Here is a 21,503-nt window from a genome sequence, read left to right as displayed (position 1 = left end):
CCGCAATACCAATCGATTTCCTTCTTGCCAATTTCCGCGCTTATCGGTGACTTCGTAACATCTTTACTAGCTTCTTTATAGTGCTTTACATCCTCCACCACCTGCGTCAAAATGTACCGATAATATAAAATAAAACCTAAATACGTTTTTAAAAAACATTAATTACTTCGGATAATTTTGTCAAGGTTATACTCTTTATTGCGATTCTTACTTTAGACTTCTTATTTAACTTGTTCTAAAAATTCTTATATTTTCTCTTTTTACTATTTCCTTCGTCATGATTGACGTCTGAAATTGCCTCTGCAGGAGTTGGAAATGTAATAGGGATTTAGATGTTAATATCTACATTCTCTTTGAACGTCCCTGCGGTCTACTTGTCATATCCGTTTATATTCAATGCCAATGGGAAATCATAAACATATTACGTCACGGAATGATTTAGCAGAGTTATATAATGTTCCTAAAAGAAAGTTACCTAAATCTTATATAAAAATTATTTTTAAATTTTTTATCGATCACAAGCATATTGACTGTACGTCATCCATATACCATACAAATGACATTCAATTTTATTTAAAAAATTGTCATAAAAAAATAATGCTTCTTTCTTTCTTGTTTTCGAGAAAATTCCTTCATTCAAATATAAATGACACCAATTTTTCGAAGAGAATTTGGTGTCATTTATATTTAAATAATAGAATGCTCTCTAGAATGGAAATAAGTTCATACATGAATAATGTGTTTTGACGATTAGCATATTTCTCAACTGGTACATTTCTTTTTTATATTATATTTATATAATAATATAATTATATAATAATAATATAAGCATTTTTTTTAATATTATTAATTTTCTGAAATATTTAATTGACCCTTCAAAAAATTATTGTCACGTTATAAAAATAAAAAGCGTAAAAAAATTAATCAACGGTCTTCTCTTGGCTATCATATTTTTTGAAGCTTTTAACTGATTCTATCCAATGTTACAATTTATTTGTTAACAAAGTACGATTTTTTTTATAGCTGTAACAATTTAATAATAGAAAGAAAAAGTCTAGTATAAAGAATAAAGGTAGCAAATCCACACACATACGCGCACACACATATTCCACACAACATTGCGCACCAATAATTATTTAGGAAAAATATATTTCTCTCGCACAGTTTTTTTCCGATACTATGACGCAATGTTACGCAAATATACGATATTTTCGACCGATCAATAATCCAGTTATAGTCAGCTATTGGTGCAGGGTTTTTACGTAAATTATACTCTACGTTTTGAATAACAAAAGAGCTATATTTCTGTTTTTCTAAATTATAGTACGTAACAATCTCAGAAATATTTGCAAATACATAATATACTGCAAACGTCTTGCGGACGAATAATGGTTATATTGTAAGAAAAGTATTTGCGTCGAGAGAAAAATATGTGCTTAAAGAAATCGACCGTTGAGTGGGCGCACCAAAAAAACAAGGTGAAAAAGCGGAGATTAAGAAGGGAGTATGCGGCATCCCTTATCTTGTAACGGTAGTAGATATCGCGTGAAACGACGTGGGGGAGCTACATTAAGAGATAAAAAGATTCCTGAAACGTAGAATTTACGACCAATTTCGCCTACCGACGCGTTATTCCCGAGTGCGTTAACTCGCGCCTGACAATCGCATAAAGTACTTTCGGCTGTCGGCCGCATTTTATTGGCGCCGCAGCAGAGAACGCTCAGTGTAAAAGTCACGCTCGCCTGCTACACACCCTGACGAGCGATGAAATAATTACGAGAATGTAATAGTGGTCGGACTGAATTACGAGGACTGTAGTTGATTATTATAATGACCGGGAGAATCGTGAATGAAGTTAACTGTAAACTCAGTATAATTGATAAAATAGCTTCATTCGTAAGTTGGAAAGTTGTATAAAATCATAATTTTCTTTTTTTTCTTGTAAATAAAAGTATCTGTGTTTTGCTCGCATTTTTTGCGTATACAAAATCTCCGCTTTCCTTTTTTCCATGATTCAAATATACATTTATCTCGTTTTAAGTGCAAAAGTTCTAGCAAAACAAATAAATTTTATGATAATACCGTATTAACATTTCTGTTGGAGAATTTTACTATCGAGCGCAACAAGGAATGCATGAGGGGAAATAAGTATTTCGCTGAGAAATTGGTAGTTGCGGTGAATCTTTTATTTTATTACTATTACCCTTACGTCAGAGCAATAAAACTTAAGTTACAACGTTCTAATGTTCCAAAGCGATTCCGGCATTTTGTGGTGCGCGGTTGTTTACCTGGTGCTTGAGTTTACCCTCCTGTGTTCCTGGACGCGCATACATCGCAGTACCTGTACATATACGTTTCGTGACTTCATGCATATGCAGGTCTAGCCGCATTATGCATTTGTTGCATGTGCAGCGCGTCAAATTGCGTCGCGTTTAGTTGCTATGCGGAAGCGAATGTAATCTCCGTAGATCTCGCGAAATAAAATGGAGTTTCGACATGTGGAAAAAACATGGATATAGTATATCTGGATTAAATGTGTTGAGGAATGATGGGTGCTCACACACAGAAAAAGACTCACTTTATTTTGCGCTCTTTGCGTTCTCTCTCTTTTTCACACGTAAAAAGAGTGAGAAGAAATACGCGAATGAGAGAGAACGGAAGGAATACGAGTGGAAGAGAACACAAAACATAAAGCGAGTTCTTTTTCAAGTTTCTTCGAACCCCTACTCCACAAATAACTGCGAATACTCGGTCTAGATATTGGGTGCTTTCCTGCAAGAGACATAGATAACAAAGAGAAACACAGTGAATCATTTTCACCTTTGTGGCAAATAACATTGGCAAACAGCAAGAATGTAATGATTTATTGTGTTATACTGTGTCATCTGTTTCTTTTACTGGAAAGTATCCATGTACTATGTTTGTGGAAAAAGTCATCGTGACCAAAAATGGCTGGCTACCGCAAATGCATTATTTTGCGATGCATTTACAAAGTTTCACGCGCGAAATGTTTCTGATGTCACGCGACAATTGATTTCTTTGATTGATACTTATAAATGGAAGAACTTTTAACTTTTTAATCTGCATATCTTTTACCAATATATGTCTTATTACCAATAAACATTCAATTTTATTGATAAAAAATTATAATATTAATAATATATATGTATTATGAAACTGTTATTTTTTAATTTTATACACAATATTTTAAGTTTGCTTATATTTGACTTTTATTCTTTTTAAAATCATATATAAAAAAAATTTTTAGTACAATTTGATAATATTTTATTTCTTGGATTCGTTATATCGGATCTGTCATTTTAAATTCGTTAATTCTTATGTTTCGACCTCATTTTTGTATTTAAAAATAATAACTATAATATACGTTGTATTTTTAAAAAATAAGACTTTAAAGAATTGATCGCTGGGATCAATTCATATGTAAATTTTGCAAATTCTAAATTTAACCATGTTTTCTTCGTGTTCGCGCACGTACAGTGCTCAATTATATCCTGCGTTTCATATTTGAGAGAAAATATCTTTTTTTTTTTTAGAATTTAATTATAAATCCTTAAAGGTTTGAATTAAGATATTATATAAATAATATAAAAAATATTATAAAAAATAGATGATTATGGACGCATGTTAATGAAAATTGACAATTGTTATTGTTGCAGGGTCGAGAAAAACCGAACCTCTGAACGATGTGAGAGGAATATATGGACGGACACCAAACGGACTGGGCAGATTCGGCGAAATCACGAACACGTGGCGGGACGTAAAGCGGGGTGAGTTAATAAATCACGTTCCCATTTACGGATTAAATAATTTTATTTAAAAAATCATACGTGAATCCATAAAATTGCAAGTCAGTCTGATATTAATGTTACGCGTAACACAGTAATGTACGGATGCAAAACTATATAGTGCCGTGTTTAAAGCTTTAGTTATTTTTTCTTGAAATGATTCATAACTACATATATTTTTTTGCCACTCAAACATTTTTTATGCATTACTATTTATGAAATTTTAAACAATAGTATAAAATTATAAATGTAAAATTAGATGGTTGTAAGCGTAATGAAAGTTTTCGATTTTTGGTGAAAACGGATTATTTTGTTTAATTTAACAATGCTATTGTATTACTTTATAAATCGCAGTGTTGCTACATTGCTAGGAATATGCATTCTCAATTCTGGTTTCGACCTAGTTTCGAATAACGTGCACTGCATTTTTGTTTCTAATGGAAAATTGCGTTTTCGATCGGGGATCATTGTACGCGAAAAATTGTAGTAATGGAAATAAATGATCTTTGATAAATAAAATCTTGTATGTATTAAAAAGAATGAAAATTGTCACTTTTCTTTAAAAAATGAAATATTTTCACTCTTCTCCAAAAAATATGGTTACATTTTCACTCTCTTGAAGTGAGATTTCCAAGAAATTTAAAGAATATATTATTGATTAGATAAACAAAAATGCGTTTCTTAAATATTACAAGAAATTTTATAGTTGATCGCGCACATCGAACGGTATTAATGCTCCTGTGAGCATAAGAAAGGCACACTTCTGATCCTTTTTATCCTAAGTTAGAGAGCTACTCTCTCTCTCTGATAGCTTCCCAAATTCCCAAAGGACTTTGCCTATAAATATGTATGGTGGCGTCTCCAATTTCCTAGGAAAGAGCTATCGAATGCCGAGCGGAGTACATTGCTTGAAAATGCTAAGCAACCTCTCTGCAGTGTGCCCTAATTATACCGCAGTTACATCGACGAGGTCATTTAATCAGGAATTTCTTTCTTGCAAATTTACTTGCAAACTCTTCTCGTGATTAACATCCCTGATTCAAAGTTACTTTAATCTACTTGACCTTATTTTACAATTTTATCCAATTCACAGAAACAGATAAACAACACTACATATTTAAACTTGATATAGAATTATGTTGCAATTAGATAAGTTAAAATACAAGTTATATCGATATAAACAAATACATTTTATAGTTTTTATTATTATTTCAAGTAGTAAGGTAACGTCTTATTACCGTTAAGGACATCATTAAAACGTTATTGAGACGTCATTTGACGTCATCTTGCTGTTTGAGATATTGTATCACACAGCGAGAAGTAAAATATCTGCTTATTTCATTTGTTGCTTACAATGTAATTACGTAATAGATTTATTCGATTTGAAATTGAAAGTTATATGTGTAATGCATTACTTGTGGTTTCTTCCAGCGTTAAGCCTGCTATGCGTAAAGAAATTTTCCGGCAGCGCAACAATGCTGGAGGCGCCGCCCGGAAGTCGAGAAGACCTCGTAGAGGCAGCAAGAACTCCTTGTACACCCACCGGTAGGTGACGTCGACGCTTTATCATAAAGTTCGAAGGGAGTTTCGGTAACTCACGAAATTTATTAGTTCGCGTAAACACGCTCCGTTATGGTTCTGCGAGCTTCAAAATAGATGGCCACGGCTTGACGCCATTGTACATTGTTGATAGTCGTGATTACATGAAGTAAAATGTGAGCGAATAAAACTTGGCGAATTAAAAACTTTGCCGTCGCTTGTGCATTCAAAACAAAGAAAGTATATTATCGAGTTATTGCATCAATAAATTTAACAAATAATTCAAATAAAGGCTGTAATGAGTAAATTAATAAATTTAGTCAAATATGTCAGGGTTGCTTCACGCCATCGTATCAACGCAATTACTAATTTGAATAATAATAAATGAAATTATAAAATGACTTTCTTGTTACTTCAATTAAATTTGAGGATTATACGTCGAGTTAGGGAATATTATAACAGTTTCATACAGGCAAACACACACATACACACATATATCCGCATTCAAGCAAGAAGCCATTTAAGAAACGAGATCGTGATGTCAGAAATTTTCCGGTACTAACTCGATAAGCACAAATCCCTACATCTATTCATGTCCATCCTTCAAACTTTATCACCGCATCATGACGGCTATCACTCACCTCCAAAAGGCAACCTTACAAATTTCCGCCAACTAGGACACAACGAATTACTTCCTCGTTACGTCTCATCAGATTGCACTTCGTGGCTTCCGTCCTTGCGAACGCAATAAATTAATTTCTTCTTATTTTCGTCTCTGCCTGATAATTGAGGGGATGGGCGTAATTCTACTTAGGCCCTTTTTTCGGCAATTAGCTTTTTTATGTAATATTCATCTATGTAATATATTGATTAATTATAAAGAAGTATTGTAACATGTAACTTCTTAAAGACATTACATAAATTCATTTAATATTGAACCCATTTGTGTATAATAAAAAAAGTAGCAAGTTATTTTAATTTTTATTAATATCAAGATTTCATAATGAGGCCTTTATTCCGCCCATCCCTTCAATTACAGTTTTGCCCGATAACATCGTTAAAAAATTATCATCGAGAAATTTTCTGTCATAATCGTCCCTCGACGTATTCACTCTTTGTACCGGTATCGTAAAAGCATTCTATCGCGCGGGAGAGGACCGCGAAACGCCATTTCCTTTCCTAGACCGATATCGCCGACACTGGCGGTAATCGACACCGTTTTCACGGCTAAACCGGCTTTCCAATTTTCCCCTTATTTTCACGATGTAATAACTTACCGAGCCTAGAGTAAGTTTAGTCAAGGGATGGGTCAAGGGGGTGAAAAGGCTATTGGCGGCGGCTACTAACGGTATATGTACGTGTACACAGGCGTTTTCTTTAGAAGCCACCGTCGAGATAAGCTCTCATTGGCGATCGAAGCGTAATCACTATGGCTTCCTGAAATAGCGCGTCAATCCCTTGTATCACTAAGAGTCCTTGCCGAAGGAACTTCGATCACTTGTCGGTAACAGAATAACTGTAATAAGAATTATGATTCGCGGCGAATTTAATAAAATAAAATTAAAATTGCAACAGATAATAGCTGCCATTAAAAGATTTTTAAGCGCTCGGTCAAATTACAAAAATCACAACAGCTATATATAGAGTATTATGAGGTTTAAACTGTATTAATTAATAAATCTTCTTTCTTCATAATTGGTTTTAAATTCTTAATTAACTGTTAAATTAATTTCGGTGCTGTATATAGGATTAAAGCACAAAGACGGATTCAGTTTGATAAAAGCATGCAGTGTGTTTCATAGAGGCAGTACCAGCGAATGTAGACCTACACCACTCGAAACGATCGATTCGCTTTTCCTCGCATTTTCGGTCTCCATTTTTCCGCAGCATTGGGACATCATAAATCTCACGAGAAAGCACTCTCGCGAGTGTTCTCTTACAAGCGAGTGACACATACGATGATGATCGAGATGCAGATCGAAAAAATTGGCGCCGCTACGGGATAAAAGCGTCTGGGAGTCTCATGGGACGCGACCCTCTCGTGTCCCGTTTCCCAGCGTGGGATTTCCATCTTTGTATCATAAATCAAAATGTCATCGATTTCGTAGCGGTCTTCTTCTAATTCTCTCGTGAGCCATCACTGTCGGGATCGTGTACAAATAAATAACGACCGATCAAAAAATGTCGGCATGTTTTAAAGGGTTGGATCTTGAAAAGTTTCGAAGGGTCCTCTCCGTCTGTTCTTTCTTCCTTCTTTCCTTATCCTACCTTTATCGTTCCGCAATTATTCTCGTGTTCGCGAGGCAACTTAGAAACTTTGGTAATTACGTGGAATTAAGCTCCTTAAAATTTATAACACGACCAGCTTGACACATTAGCAATATAAGGAGCAGAATAGACGATTAGAAGAAAAATGTATGTAAGATAAAGAAAGATTGTTACTTTTTAAAGTTTTTTCAGGCACGACTAATAATTTATATTAAATTTTAATTTATAAATATATATTAAATAGAATACCTAACAGTTTATACTAAATTTTGACTGCGCTAGTAAACGCTATTAATGTCTATTAATATTTTATGTCATATAATGTTGGGTCATATAAAGAACACACCTAATCAAATAATAAATATAATTAAAATGTATTATACGTTTTCTCCAGTAATTAAACCGTTATATTAATAGTTAAACTTTAATATTAACAATTTAACTTTTTAACTTAAAATCTTACGGGATTATTTTTAACCTGATCGTTCATATTATCGACTTTCTAAAAAAAAAATGCAGTAGCGATTATACATTTATTTTAATACATAGCATATTATCATTAATGCAGTCCATAACGTTTAAGTACATCAGAAAATAATGCGTGCTTTTCTCGTGAATCCAACATCGAGCGAAGTTATAATGCGGAAACAGTTTGCGACGAATGAGTCAACGCGCATCGAAATTAATAATAACGCGCATGAGGGCATCCCGCACCGTCTGTTGTATTAATTAATATGAAATTCTAGATCGGCAACTGTCATGCCAACAGCAGAGTTGTTTTCTTGTATAATTAATAATGATCCTCGAAGTTACCGTAAATGTAGGCGTTTTGTTACAAACTCGGATAAATGCAGTCCGCAATGCGAAACATCATTAATGATATTAGAAGGTAGAAGAAATTTAAATGGGAAGCGCATTAAAATTTAGAAGCGCATCTAGCGTATCGAATGCATTAATTATTTTTGTTTATTAATATCATTCTTCTTTTGGATATTTATTATAAAAAGTTCAAGTTTAAAAGATATCAAATTTACTTTGATTAAATTAATAACGATATTTAAAGCATTTTTTGAAAAATATACAATTTGAAATTTACAGAACAGCAGTTATATAATATCATTTAATGATATCCATAAAAAATATAATAAAATATTGAATATAAGGTATATTACAAAACTTAATTGACTAAATTGACTTGCTAATTATCTAATTGTTCATAAGTTGATTAACGATTAAAGAACTTGAAAAAATTACTGAAATTATTCAATAAAAGATTTAATCTTGTAATATTTTGAAGATAATAATAACGGATCATATAATTCACAAAATTGAATGAAAGCTCGTATTGTATAATAGAAACAGATAATACGCTCCTCTGAAGCGGCACGCATCCTATAATCGAGTATATATTGTTATGATTTCTAGTACATTGTATTCTCTTTCTCTCTTTCTTTCTATTTTTCTCTCATATGAGGCATATTGCATATTTCCATATTTATACGCGTAGGCGATTATATAATGAAAGCACCGATAACGTGTTCCAAATACAATTTATTGGTGATAATTGACGAAACGGATTACATGCGCGAATCGCGGCTGCGATTACTATCGACATTTTTCCTTTTCCTGTATCATGGAGAATTCGATATCAGCTGTAACGAACTGCTCGATCTAATTAAACTCGCTGATCGGAAGGGACACTTCATTGGTATCGCGCAAATGTTTCCAAATAAAAACGATCATCCTCTATTCGATACTCGAAAGCTAATCGAAAATAGTTTTAGTCATTTAAGTGTCGTACTTTCTTTTGTTTATATTTATCAATTAATTCATCATTATTAGAAATTAGATCTATCTTTAGATCTATCATTTGTTATTAAATTTATTTCGTAAAAATGACTTCTAAATAAGAATAATTGTAATGCAATTATCCTTTTTGTGTGTTGATTATTCCTTTATTAAATCTTTCATTTAAAATAAATATTTATTGCTGCATCTTGTATATATACATTTTGAAATATTGCATGCACAAATTAACAAAGAATAACGTAATGATATACAAGTTAAGAACAGTTATGATGTAGTAAGAAACAATAATGATTTTTTATTTATTCGTACATATTAACATATTAATGCAACTAATGTTAGCTATACATTTTTTCATATTTCTAGCATCGCGAAATCTAAATTTGAAGAAATATTAAAATAAAAATGATATATGTTTAATTGTATATCCATATATAATTGTAGTTTATTTATTAACTTTATTTGATAACAGAAAGTAATTATCTATAATGAATTCTATGCAAAGCATTCAGCATTATTATTATTCCAAAAGAACCTAATTATTGTTTATTCAACAATTAAATGATATTACTTTCATTATTCTAGTTGAAACGTTTTTCCCATTTTTAATAAAATAATTAACTCTTTATTGCAATTCGCTTTACCTGCTTCTAAATAGCGAATGTTTAAACGATCAACGCTACCGGCAATATTTACTAGGCAAACAGGCGAGAAAGTTATTACATAATTTGATGCATTATTACAATATTGAATATACCATGGTAAACTTCTCCAAAGCAAACTTTTGCGATACATCCGGTAAAGCAAGCGGGTTCTTGTTTGCCTCGCGCGATGCTATCGGGCAGTAACGATGATGGCGTTAAGTCATGCGTGCGAGCTGACTTACTGAGGGTCAATAGGGCGTCGCGAGTTGTGGCATTTGGTATCGGTTTCGGTCAAGGAACGAGATCAAGTGAATGACTCGTTATAGGGGGCTCCAGAATTCGGTTTTAGGAGCAAATACATCGAGGTCCACTTGGCTAACATTGAATAATTCATCAGGGTCCGACCAAGCGTCTATACGCCATCAGTGCTATTCCAATATAGCCGTTCATCACGGGCTATTGATTGGGGTGGCGGTTTTCCATTCTCTCTACCCACGTCTGTGTCATCTACACATCAGAAATGAATATGCCGCGCTTTGCTAAGAGTAATACACGTTGCCTATAAACGGATAGATATATTTTCTAGATTCATTACGTTTTTCCTTACGTCGTTTTAATAAAAACCTAATTATATTAGTTGAAAAATCTAACAAAAATTTTTTTTTTAGTATTAATATTGTGTTATTATATTAATAATTTTATTAAAGTTGAAAGCTTTGAGCTATAAAATATTACCATATGGAGATTATTTTATTTTATCTACTACATGTGTTAAATAGAGAATACATAAGACCAAAAAATATATACTGTCATAAAAATATATAAGTAAAGAGCTATGATAAATTAAAGAAATATACATAATGTGTAAAAGAAATTAAAAAATTGAAGAAGTTTAGTAAAGTAATATTACTTCTTGTGAGTGAAGTTTATTCTAACGAGAAATCTCGTCAAAAACGTCAATTACGAAATAAGTTTGAGAAGCATATCTCATAAAGACTTGGACTTTATCAATGAGTTTTTAAAACCTAGTAAATATAATGAAAACGGAGATTAATTGAGTTTGGCTATAGTTATGTTGGCTTCACGGCAGAAGCGCTTTTCAATAAAGTTTGATAATATAGTATTAAAATTACTATTAATATACGTATACATAATCTTCAAAAGTAAAGCGAGTACAATATGTTGTACTCGTATTATTATCTGACTGTTTAATTATATATTTATTTATTCATTAGAAATGTACAAACTATTAAAATACAAATAAAATCAGGCAATCTCTCCTAAATTTTGTGGAGTAAAATCTTATTCCAAAAGAGTTAATATATTGTAATATATTAAAAAAGAGTGAAAATCTGCCACTCTTATTCAATGATGTAAATTGTTTACTCTTTTTTAATAGTGATAGTATTTTAACTCTTTCAGAGGTTTCACTCCAAGAAATATAGAGATTCGATTCTATTGGAATTTGAATTTTTATGATTCGAATCCCAACTATTCGAAAATTTTGAATCTAAGAAGTTCGAATATGAATTATATATATTACCAATCTTATAAAAATTTTTTTTTACTAATAAATTTCTTACTAATAAATAAAATAGTATATAATTAACATTATTTTTCTTACATAGAAATCTTTTTTATTATTTATATATTATATATTTATTATCTATATATTATCTATTAGGAGTATGCATTAATTTTAAAGGATTTTTTGGTAAAAATATGGTTTTGTTGTGAAAAAATGATTACCAAATTGATCATTCAAAATATTGTCAATTGTTAGCCACTACTTTTTCCTATTTTTCTGGTAATAGGTGGATTCCACGTCGAAAAAAGTCTTCAAACTTTTTCGACTGGCCCGGACGTTCCTTGTCTCCCGTGTCAAAATCACCTTTTTTATAGCGTCGAAACCAGTACTCACATGTTGAAATCGATGGAGTATAATCACCATAAGCTTCCGACAGCATTCGTTGACTTTCAGCAGCACTTTTATACAAATGAAAGCAAAAAAGCAAAGCTTCCCGCAAATTGCATGTTGGCACAAAATTCGACATATTCAATGGTCAAAAAAATAATGTTGTTTGCAATTCGGTACAATGACACATACGGAAAACTAAAGCCACATGATGGTGCTTTGAATGTGAAGGTAGCAACAATATGGCCCGATGCGATAGTATTAGTTACACCATCTTTTGAAAATCCTTTAAAATTAATGCATACTTCTAATATTTATCATTTATATATTAAAAATTAATTTTTACGATAATTATTACGTTGTTAATTAGAAGTTACGTTTCAATGATTTGATTTGATTCGATTCAGCACTAAAACATGATCGTACATCTTTAATATACGTAATATTTTACAATGGATAAGATACGACGCACAAATATTTATTCTTATCGTTAATGAACTAATTCAACGGAAGCATAATTATTGGCATTTACTATTATCCTCACTTAACGAAGGGATTATTTTTGCGAAATGGATTTAAGAAAAAGGGCAGGTGACAGACAATCGAAAAAAATAAAATAAATTATAAGCATACCCGGTGCTTACCGATAAACACCCCGGGCGACTTTATGCATCGCCGTTTGCGCGAGACAGTTTAAATGGGTGCAAAAAATGGCTCAGTAACAGGTCGCGAGCAACGACTGTTTATCAACTCCTCGCGAAGCGCATTGACTGGCAAAAACTCTGCACGTATCTCGGTGCAATAAAGTTCGTCATCGCGCGAATATTTGTTCACTGTGCGATATTACTAAACGCCACAATCTACCTCTCTTAATCTGGAATCCAAAGGGTGTCATGTGTGCGTGTGAAAAGATTGAATAATCTGTGCTGAAAAAATTCTACCACGTAGCTTGTTCATAAAGTTTAAACTGTCCAACTGTTATCACGCATGGGTAGTTTTTTTTCACATTTCGTATTTTACACGAACGAATTTCGCATATCGTGTTCTTTTTGGTGTTTCAACTTTTAACGACGGTTTCCCAATGGAACGGTTTTTTTTTGCAGAAGCCATTTTCCGCAGTTTTATGTTGTGATTTTCGACATTTCTGTTATCTATTTAAAGTACAAAAACATTTTCTGCAAAGGCACACTTTTTTTATTGAGCTCTCGGTTCTAGCGTAATTTTAAAATGTCAAACTGTAATTTGACCTTTAACCTACCTCGTTGTCATATCAAATATAATCCATAATGTTACGCCCATAATTTAACTAATGTAGATGAACGACCAGATTCTGCGGTTGTCCAGATCATGATTAGATAGATAAATATACATGGAAACCCGGAAGCCTCGTCATGCTTCAGCGACTTCTATGATTACGTTTACACAGACAACCTTAATCGGGTTTAATAACATTCGTAGTTGGAAACTGACTAATCACAGTCATTCCATTCTTCAGAGGTATAGTTATGATTGACCAGTTCATAACTACGGATGTTATTAAACCCGATTAAAGTTGTCCGTGTAAACGTAGTCTATGTTGCTTACTGTTAGCTATCTATATCAATTTCAAATATTTTATTTTGCGAATTGATTTGTCCCGAATGCTGAAAAATAATACTTTAGAAAAATTATACATCAATTTCTCGTTATACATAAAATAAATCGCTTCACAAAGTTGATAGAAAAAGCGATTCATCTATTAAATCTATTTGCAAGAAATTATCCGTAGAATTTGTGTCCCTATAAAAATCTCCTTATATCGCATTTGGGATTATTTAATTAACTAGTTTGAATGATAAACGTACAATGAATACGTAATGAACATTACGCGACAAAGTAAGGTAAAAGACTAATGGATTTCTCTAGCAATATATTATAGTCTTTACAGAGTACTGATAAGATAAAGCAAAGTTTAATTGTACTCGCGAGATCATTTGTCTTGTGACGACTTGAAATTCTAAATTTATAAATTATGAGATGTTACTTTTCGACATATTTCTTGGCGCACTGATGATTGCGACATACGTAAGGTCGTGAATTATTTGGCTGGACGTAGCATCCGACCTTTCTAGTACAATATTGATTCGATCTCCTGGTACGGCGTGCTCGAGCTTGCAGCATAGAATTTGCATATGGAATTACAAGGGTACGTTGCGACGGAGCAACGTATAACGAATCCATGTTTGCCGTTTGATTGTACGGAAATTGCATCGGGCGTCGACGTGCGCGCAGTTGACAAGCATGATTTCCTGGACTTGGTGGAACTTCGATCCTGTGATCGATCTGTCAATGCTGAAATGTACCTGAATTTCTGGGAATGGACAAAATGAAACAATCTTGATAGCTGAATTTTGATAGTAATATTTCAAAATAATGGCAAAAACCTAAAAAATTAAAGAATATTATCATGTCACATTTCTTTCACTGAAATAGTTTCTTGGAATTCAATTCTAATCAAATATAACGTATTTTATGTAAATAATTTTATGTAAAAATTTTTGTTTTATAACTAATTTTCACTACATATAATCAATTTATTTAGAGTTTATTTCTTTCAATAATGTTATACAATAATACATTAATGATACATATGTAGTTTAGTGAGTCAAATCATGAAGCATCAAAATAATAATTATTTTTGTGTTATGCGTAAATCATTGTTGTATAAGTAACATTATTGTTATGAGCAAAATGCCACAATTGAATAGTAATAATAATCGAATTTATTGTTGCGCTGCATTTGAATGTCGATTAATTATGGTATTTTGCAAATCAGTAAAGTTGCTAAATTAGTGATCGAGCAGAATATTAAATTCGAACTTGTGGAACACCTAGCTGTAATTACTGTCTATAATTATGAATTCTTTGAAACTGAATTATGACTAAAATAATCAGTCTTATCTTCATATAGGAATTGAGAGAGAGGAAAATTATTATTAGAATTAAACTATTATTAATGTATATTATAAAATTATAAATTATAACATGAAAAAGTGATAGATGAAGAAAGGTATATTTATTGCTACGTTTCGTTTAATATTTTGATTATTATAAATTCTTGTGATCAAAATATTTAATAATGAAATATTAATTATAAAATAATATAACAAATATTTTTTTAGTAATGAATTAATATATTTAATATTTAATTAATTTTTTATAAATCAATATATGTACCTATATCAGACCGAAGTTTTATTTTCGGTTCTTATCTGGAAGGATCAGATATCTCGTGGCGATTAGTAGCCATAAATCATATTTTTCATATCATATCGCGATTATTCGAATATCTGCATACATTTAGCCAGGTATTCGCAAGGGAGAATAAAAATAATAGCGATAAATCTATGATAAACGCATTCGTAGTTGAATAATTCGACATAGAAGAGTAATTAGCAATAAATTCCCGCCGTCTAGTGCGTACTGCGTACTCATTTCGATTTTTTTATGCTTCGATGGACAACATCCATATAAGGTTTGATATATTTTTAAATATTTTTTAAAAGAGCAATTTATAAATTTTATTACGGAAAAGTAAAACAAAAGTTTTTTTTCTATTTTAATGTAGAGATATTTTATTTTTTTATTTTTTTTACTTTACAAATAACTATTTGCAATATGTTATCTTCTCAAATTCTCAATCTGCATTGTTTGACTCTCTCTCTCTCTCTCTCTCTCTCTCTCTCTCTCTCTCTCTCTCTCTCTCTCTCTTCCTCTCCCCTCTCCCTCTCTCTTTCTCTCTATCTCTCTGTTTTGAAAAAATCGAGAGGTGACAATAGGAATCTGTGAATTCAATAATCTCTCGCGTGGAGAGAATTTTCTAAATAACTCGATAGATCAATTCTCGATTCCTGTCACAAATACGAATGGCTCGTTCTATTTTTTACGGTCAAACTCTACCATAGCAATTGAACGATTGTTTTGTTGCAGTTCACGATATTTTCTCCGCTAGTGCAATTCCATGTTAAAAATTGGTCAAAGTCTAATTCTAAATATAGGACATATTTGTCTCGTGCAAAAAACGAGGGCATACGCCGCGCGTGACGCAACAAACGTTAGCTTCAGCCATGTCACATCTGTCGTCTATCATGTAACATAAGGAGATTTGTCAAGATTGGCTCGATGTTGCACACACATTTCTCGTGACATATTCATGGTATACTGCTGCATCGAATGGACGTAGTTTCGTATATACTACAATCACTCACAATATTCTTTTCTAAGACTAACAGTCAACTTTCGCAGCCGAGAGAGAATAGCTTCATTCTTTTGAAAAATAATTGACAAGTCCTTAATATTCAAAGATAACAACGACAAAAATACACGATTTTGATGAAGTATTAAAAAATTTAACCGGATTCAGATCTGAAAATAATTTTGTTAGGCCATTAAAATAATTTTGTTGGAAACTCTAACTGATTACTACATATGAAAATCTTTTGTAGTATTGCTCATCGTGCTCAAGATTTCTACGTAATTATTATAATGGTTTAACGAAATTATTTTCTAGCTAAATTTTTTAATACTTTAGCAAAATCGTAAATTATTGCATTTAACTTGTTATAATACAAGTTAAATGCAGTAATTTAACGTCGAAAGATTTTAATAGAACTATCACGTAAATGTATTGGCTAACAGGGTATAAGGAAAACCGGCCATAACTGACGCCATAGGGGTTATAGTCGATTACAGTTCACGATGCGCGAAGAATATGGGAGATGGAGGAACACATATATCAGTGGCGTGAAACAATTTCGATATTTGTGGTATGCAATGGCGATGCGGTTTATAGACGCAATTCGGAGTGCCATTGTATGCACCGCAGCTTTGTATTTCCGCCTCTTTCGCTGTGTCTCTGTCTGCGTAGTCCATGTACATTCCAGCCAAGCCATACATCGTGATATATTATAAACCACAAAGTATAAAATATTCTCAAATTATGTTATGTCTATTATTGTAAAGTTATTTTAAATAATTTTTATATAATATGTTGATTTTATACATATTGATAAGTTATCAATAGAATAAACGTTTTATACGAACATTAAATTAATAAACCTTTTAATTCAATAATTTTGTTTGTCGATAATGTATTAATTTTTATCCTACAATCCTAGAAATAAACATTCTATATACGTTTTCTCTTAGATTTTGGTTACGGTTATTTTTGTTTGTTTGAAAAATTAATTTTAGGATCTGAATCTGGAGACACGGTAGTGTCTCGGCCGTGCTCTTTTAAGGCGTGTTCACACCTTGAAAACCAGAAAGCGGAAAAGCAGCAGCCAATCTATATAAATGATACATGTCATTAGAGTTATATATGTTAAGTAAATAACAAAGATAATATCACTTGGATTTTATTTTTTAATTTAATAGAATTTAACATGATTAGTTAATACGTTGTAGCATTTGGGTTTTAATTTTTCATTTAGTACATTAGTTTTTTCGAGGAGTAATTTTTAACAGAAAATTAAAGCTGTGTGTGTTATTACTTGAGTTAAAATAAGAAAATCTTCAACAAAAATAAAAAAAAACTATTATTATTTGGATTGGACACTTAGGTTTTATTCGATCGAGAAGCACATATATTCTTAGCGCCTTTTTTACCTTTTTTAAAAAGATAAAAGTGTTGTAACTTTTTAGGCCCTGACTGTACCTGTTTAGTCTATATTTTTAGATCTAATAAAAATTACCAATCAGATGCAAGAGCTTACTGATCGCTCAGTGAGCGGTCATGCTTTTAGATGCACCTAATAATTTATACGAAAAATCGAATAACAGTCGAATTCTAAATTGTCTACACATGCGTGCGATTTTAGCTCAGGATTAGCGACATTAGCATGTAAAGTTACCATCTCACAAGTCTTAGATCGAATTCCGCTGAAACCCTGTGTGTTTTTAGAAATATGTATATGCTTATAATTTTACTGCCATGAAAATTAGCACTCGCTTAATATTCATAGAGCAATCGAAATTTTAAATATTTTAAATATTGAGTCGATAAATCTGATAAATACATGAAATTTCTATTTTCATAATTTGGCATTTTTAATAAATCAAATTTTTTTAAATTAAAAATTGAATCTTTGTTATTGTCATCTTTTCTTCTTTGACAATAGTTTTTACATTTAACGATTCTGTACATGAATGGTCCACCAACGTTGATTGTGGCAATATTGTCTATTCACACAGCGTTATCATGGAAATAAAATCTTTCACAGCTTTTACGAGGGATTGGTTTTTGGTCAAGCAATTTCGATCACTCTGACGAGATGAGTCTAGATGAATCAGAAACAATAAATCTATCTCTCGTCGAGCGTTCTGCGCAAATTCTCTATCATCGAATACGCACAGCGTAACGTTATCATGCGTTGTGCTTGTACGATTAAATATCCTGATGAAATTGAATTTCGAAACGATTTCCGGTGTCAAATCCCAATTATGCTTATTCATGAATCTTAATTTACATGTTTTCGTGTTTCTGCAAACATCACGCAAAATGGACCACAAACCTACATTTGACATATGTACATTTTGTATCTCTTAAAGCTCAAATAAATCTGTAATTTGCGACAGATTTTAGAGAATAAAATTCTACTTATAATTTTATATACTGTTTATTTTTATGTATGATTTTACATGTGTTTTATATTTTTAAACATCTTTTATATATTTTACATATTATAAATGGAAATTCGATGAGAATAAATCGATGAGAATAAATCAAATAAGAAAAACAATTTTATTTGTGGTCGAAACGAATCTTGGTGCTTAATAATAATAATCATATGTATTCTTCGTAGTATCTTTTATAATGTTTTTATTAGTATTATTATTAAATTAACGATTATAATTTGAGATGTTATTTTTAACTTCAGTTTATGATTGCATTTCAAGTCCAACAAATCAAATCGCGCGTAATTTATAGAACTAAAAAAATGTATTGCAAATTTGCGTATTTGAAAATAGGATTCTTTTTCTTATTTTATTTTATATATATCTTATATCTTTTTCTTAAATATTTTTCATGTTATATAAAATTAGAAATAATTTTTCTTGAATTCTGAAATAAATTACAGATGCTTGATGGAGTAAAAATTATTATTATTAACTATTTTCCAAGCAAATTATTATTGTATTACGAGGTAATAAATCTATCTTTGCATGTAATATTTATCTAAATTTCTTTTTTATTTTAAGCAAATTAAATCCAATACAAAATAATCTTTCTTCATTCGAAAATATTTAACTTTATATACGCTTGTTCTTCTAAAGCAGCTTAAACTGCTGCGAGAAATTCTGTCAGTCTGGAGCATCCAATGGCCTCAAAGTGATCCTATGTTTTGTACGAATACCTTTTGATAACGAAATGCCATCCTCGTAAATTGAAATTCCCACCAAACGTTGAAATAATGTGATGTACAGCATATTCTTCAATAAAGAGGCATAGAAATAGCGAGTCGTCGCGTTTCATCGGAAATCAACCATCGCTGAATTCGATTGGTTCCTGTATATTCGTTTGGACGGTACGCGAATGCAATATAATAGACGAAGTTGAAGGTTGAGAACTTTTATATCGAAATGAATCGCTATCAAAGTCTCAAGTGCCTCTCATCCATTCGGAAAATATAGCGCAATAATTTTTGAGAACTTATATTCGCTAGTATCAAGTTTCCGATTCATAAATCGATAGGATATATCGGTATGTCATATTGCACCATAAATACAACTGTCTGAATATTCAGTAATCTTTTCAGAATATTGCTTATGAAATCTTGCAACGATTTCTTCAAGAAATGCATCTGAATTGTAGCTTAGAGATGTGGAAGAAGAGAAAGCTGTCACTAATCAGACAGAAAACATCTTTACGATTTTCTTTACAATTAATTAATTGAAAACTTAATCACGTTCATATGTAGTATAGAAATAATTAAATTACGTTATATAAATTGCATAATAATTATAATTAATTTAATTATTAGATGAGAGAAGTATTTTTATTTATCTTTGAATATTAAATATACCTATAACATGCTTTTAATATTATCATTTATATTATCTTGTCAACACTGTGACCGCAAAACAGGAATTCATTAACAATATAAATTTATGGCTGAGTTTATGTGGTATTTTGATTCACATGATTGGGTCATTAAATTTTGTATCGATGGAAACATTGGTTCTCTGACTGTGCAATTGATCGCTATCTCGCTATTAAATTTTTTACAAATATATATACATGTTACAACAACACTTTTACTACTATTCTATTATTCACCGTCGATAATAATTTTTTTCCATTGAAGCTACGATGCGGAAAAACTCGTTAACTTTTCGATGATTATTGTGTCAACGTTATTTATTTACAATCAACGTGTAGCTTCGATAAATCATATTCAGGTGAACTCTTCTGTAAGAAATTATTTTATCGAAAGATTATATCAGTTTTGTCATTATTAAAATAATTGGCGTATACAAAAATACATATGTAATATGTATAAAATTATGTATAAAAAATTATGTAGGTGTAAATTTATGTAAATTGAAAAAATGGCCAATTTATATCAATTATTTACTGTATTACTATCTAACGATAGTATCGATTATTTACTTATCTCATTCAGAAACAGATATACTTATTTTCAAACAATCAAATAGAACTGCAAAGTGCACTAGGGTGATATAATATAGCATAACGTAATGTAATGTAGTAACAAGAAAGTTCTATGTACGTAAACATTGAACTAAGTTAAACGCAATGTTGTCGTAAGATAATGTTAGAGCGACTCGCCAAGTCTTGAAGGAAACGCACTGAGTAGTAAGGAGAGGACGTTGGGAATTTGAGAGCGTGTTCTCATGTCGTGGCCGTGTTAGGAAATTGCTTTCCTCTGTGCTACGGTGCATCCAGCGTAAATTAGAATACTGCGGTGACGCAGCCACGAGTGTGAGTACACGCGGGTATTACTGGCGCATTAGTGTGCCGCACGGCTTGCGACTGGTTTGATCCAATTTAATGTTCTGCTTGCTCTCCTTGGGTTTCAGATCTGGACACGATGCTGTACGGATACACAAATAGCATATACGTGCTGGACCACACGCCTGAATCCTTGCCGGTGAGTACAATTCGGCACGTAATGGACCACTTAGGTACAGCTGTTATTGCGATCCCTCTCATGATCCGGGGTTGCTTTCCATTACATTATCGCTGACCACATATTTTTAACTAAAGGAAGGGAAGGAGTTGTGGAATATTTTGTTTTATTGAAATAACTAACCAAATATTTATGTGACGTGATTATTTTTCATACAAGTTTGTTAGCCATAGAATATTATATACGAATTATACTAGGTATAGGCAGAAGTTCTTCAAATGTAAATAGAATGAACGTAATAAAAACTGTACAGTAAATAAAAATATACAAAAAACTGCCTCGATGAAAATTTTTCTAAGAATTTTCATGTAATTTTTATGTAAATTTTATAATT

At 31.7% G+C, this 21,503-nt stretch overlaps 1 protein-coding gene across 2 annotated transcripts in view; it reads left to right on the top strand.

The window, feature by feature from the left end:
- The window catches only part of LOC108769935 (uncharacterized), a 135,211-nt gene that overhangs the window by 102,357 nt on the left and 11,351 nt on the right, over positions 1-21,503 (top strand). For both annotated transcript variants that reach the window (XM_018521159.1, XM_018521158.1), the window contains exons 3-5: positions 3,678-3,788; positions 5,238-5,351; positions 21,060-21,130. In XM_018521159.1, coding sequence (XP_018376661.1) covers positions 5,282-5,351; positions 21,060-21,130 — 141 coding nt within the window. In that variant the 5' untranslated portion in view covers positions 3,678-3,788; positions 5,238-5,281. The remainder of the gene's footprint in view (positions 1-3,677; positions 3,789-5,237; positions 5,352-21,059; positions 21,131-21,503) is intronic.

This window comes from Trachymyrmex cornetzi, unplaced genomic scaffold, assembly GCF_001594075.2.
Source record: "Trachymyrmex cornetzi isolate Tcor2-1 unplaced genomic scaffold, Tcor1.1 scaffold97, whole genome shotgun sequence".
Lineage (NCBI taxonomy): Eukaryota > Metazoa > Arthropoda > Insecta > Hymenoptera > Formicidae > Trachymyrmex > Trachymyrmex cornetzi.
The sequence above is the reverse complement of the archived record's forward strand: the minus strand, read 5'-3'. Positions and strand labels throughout refer to the sequence as shown.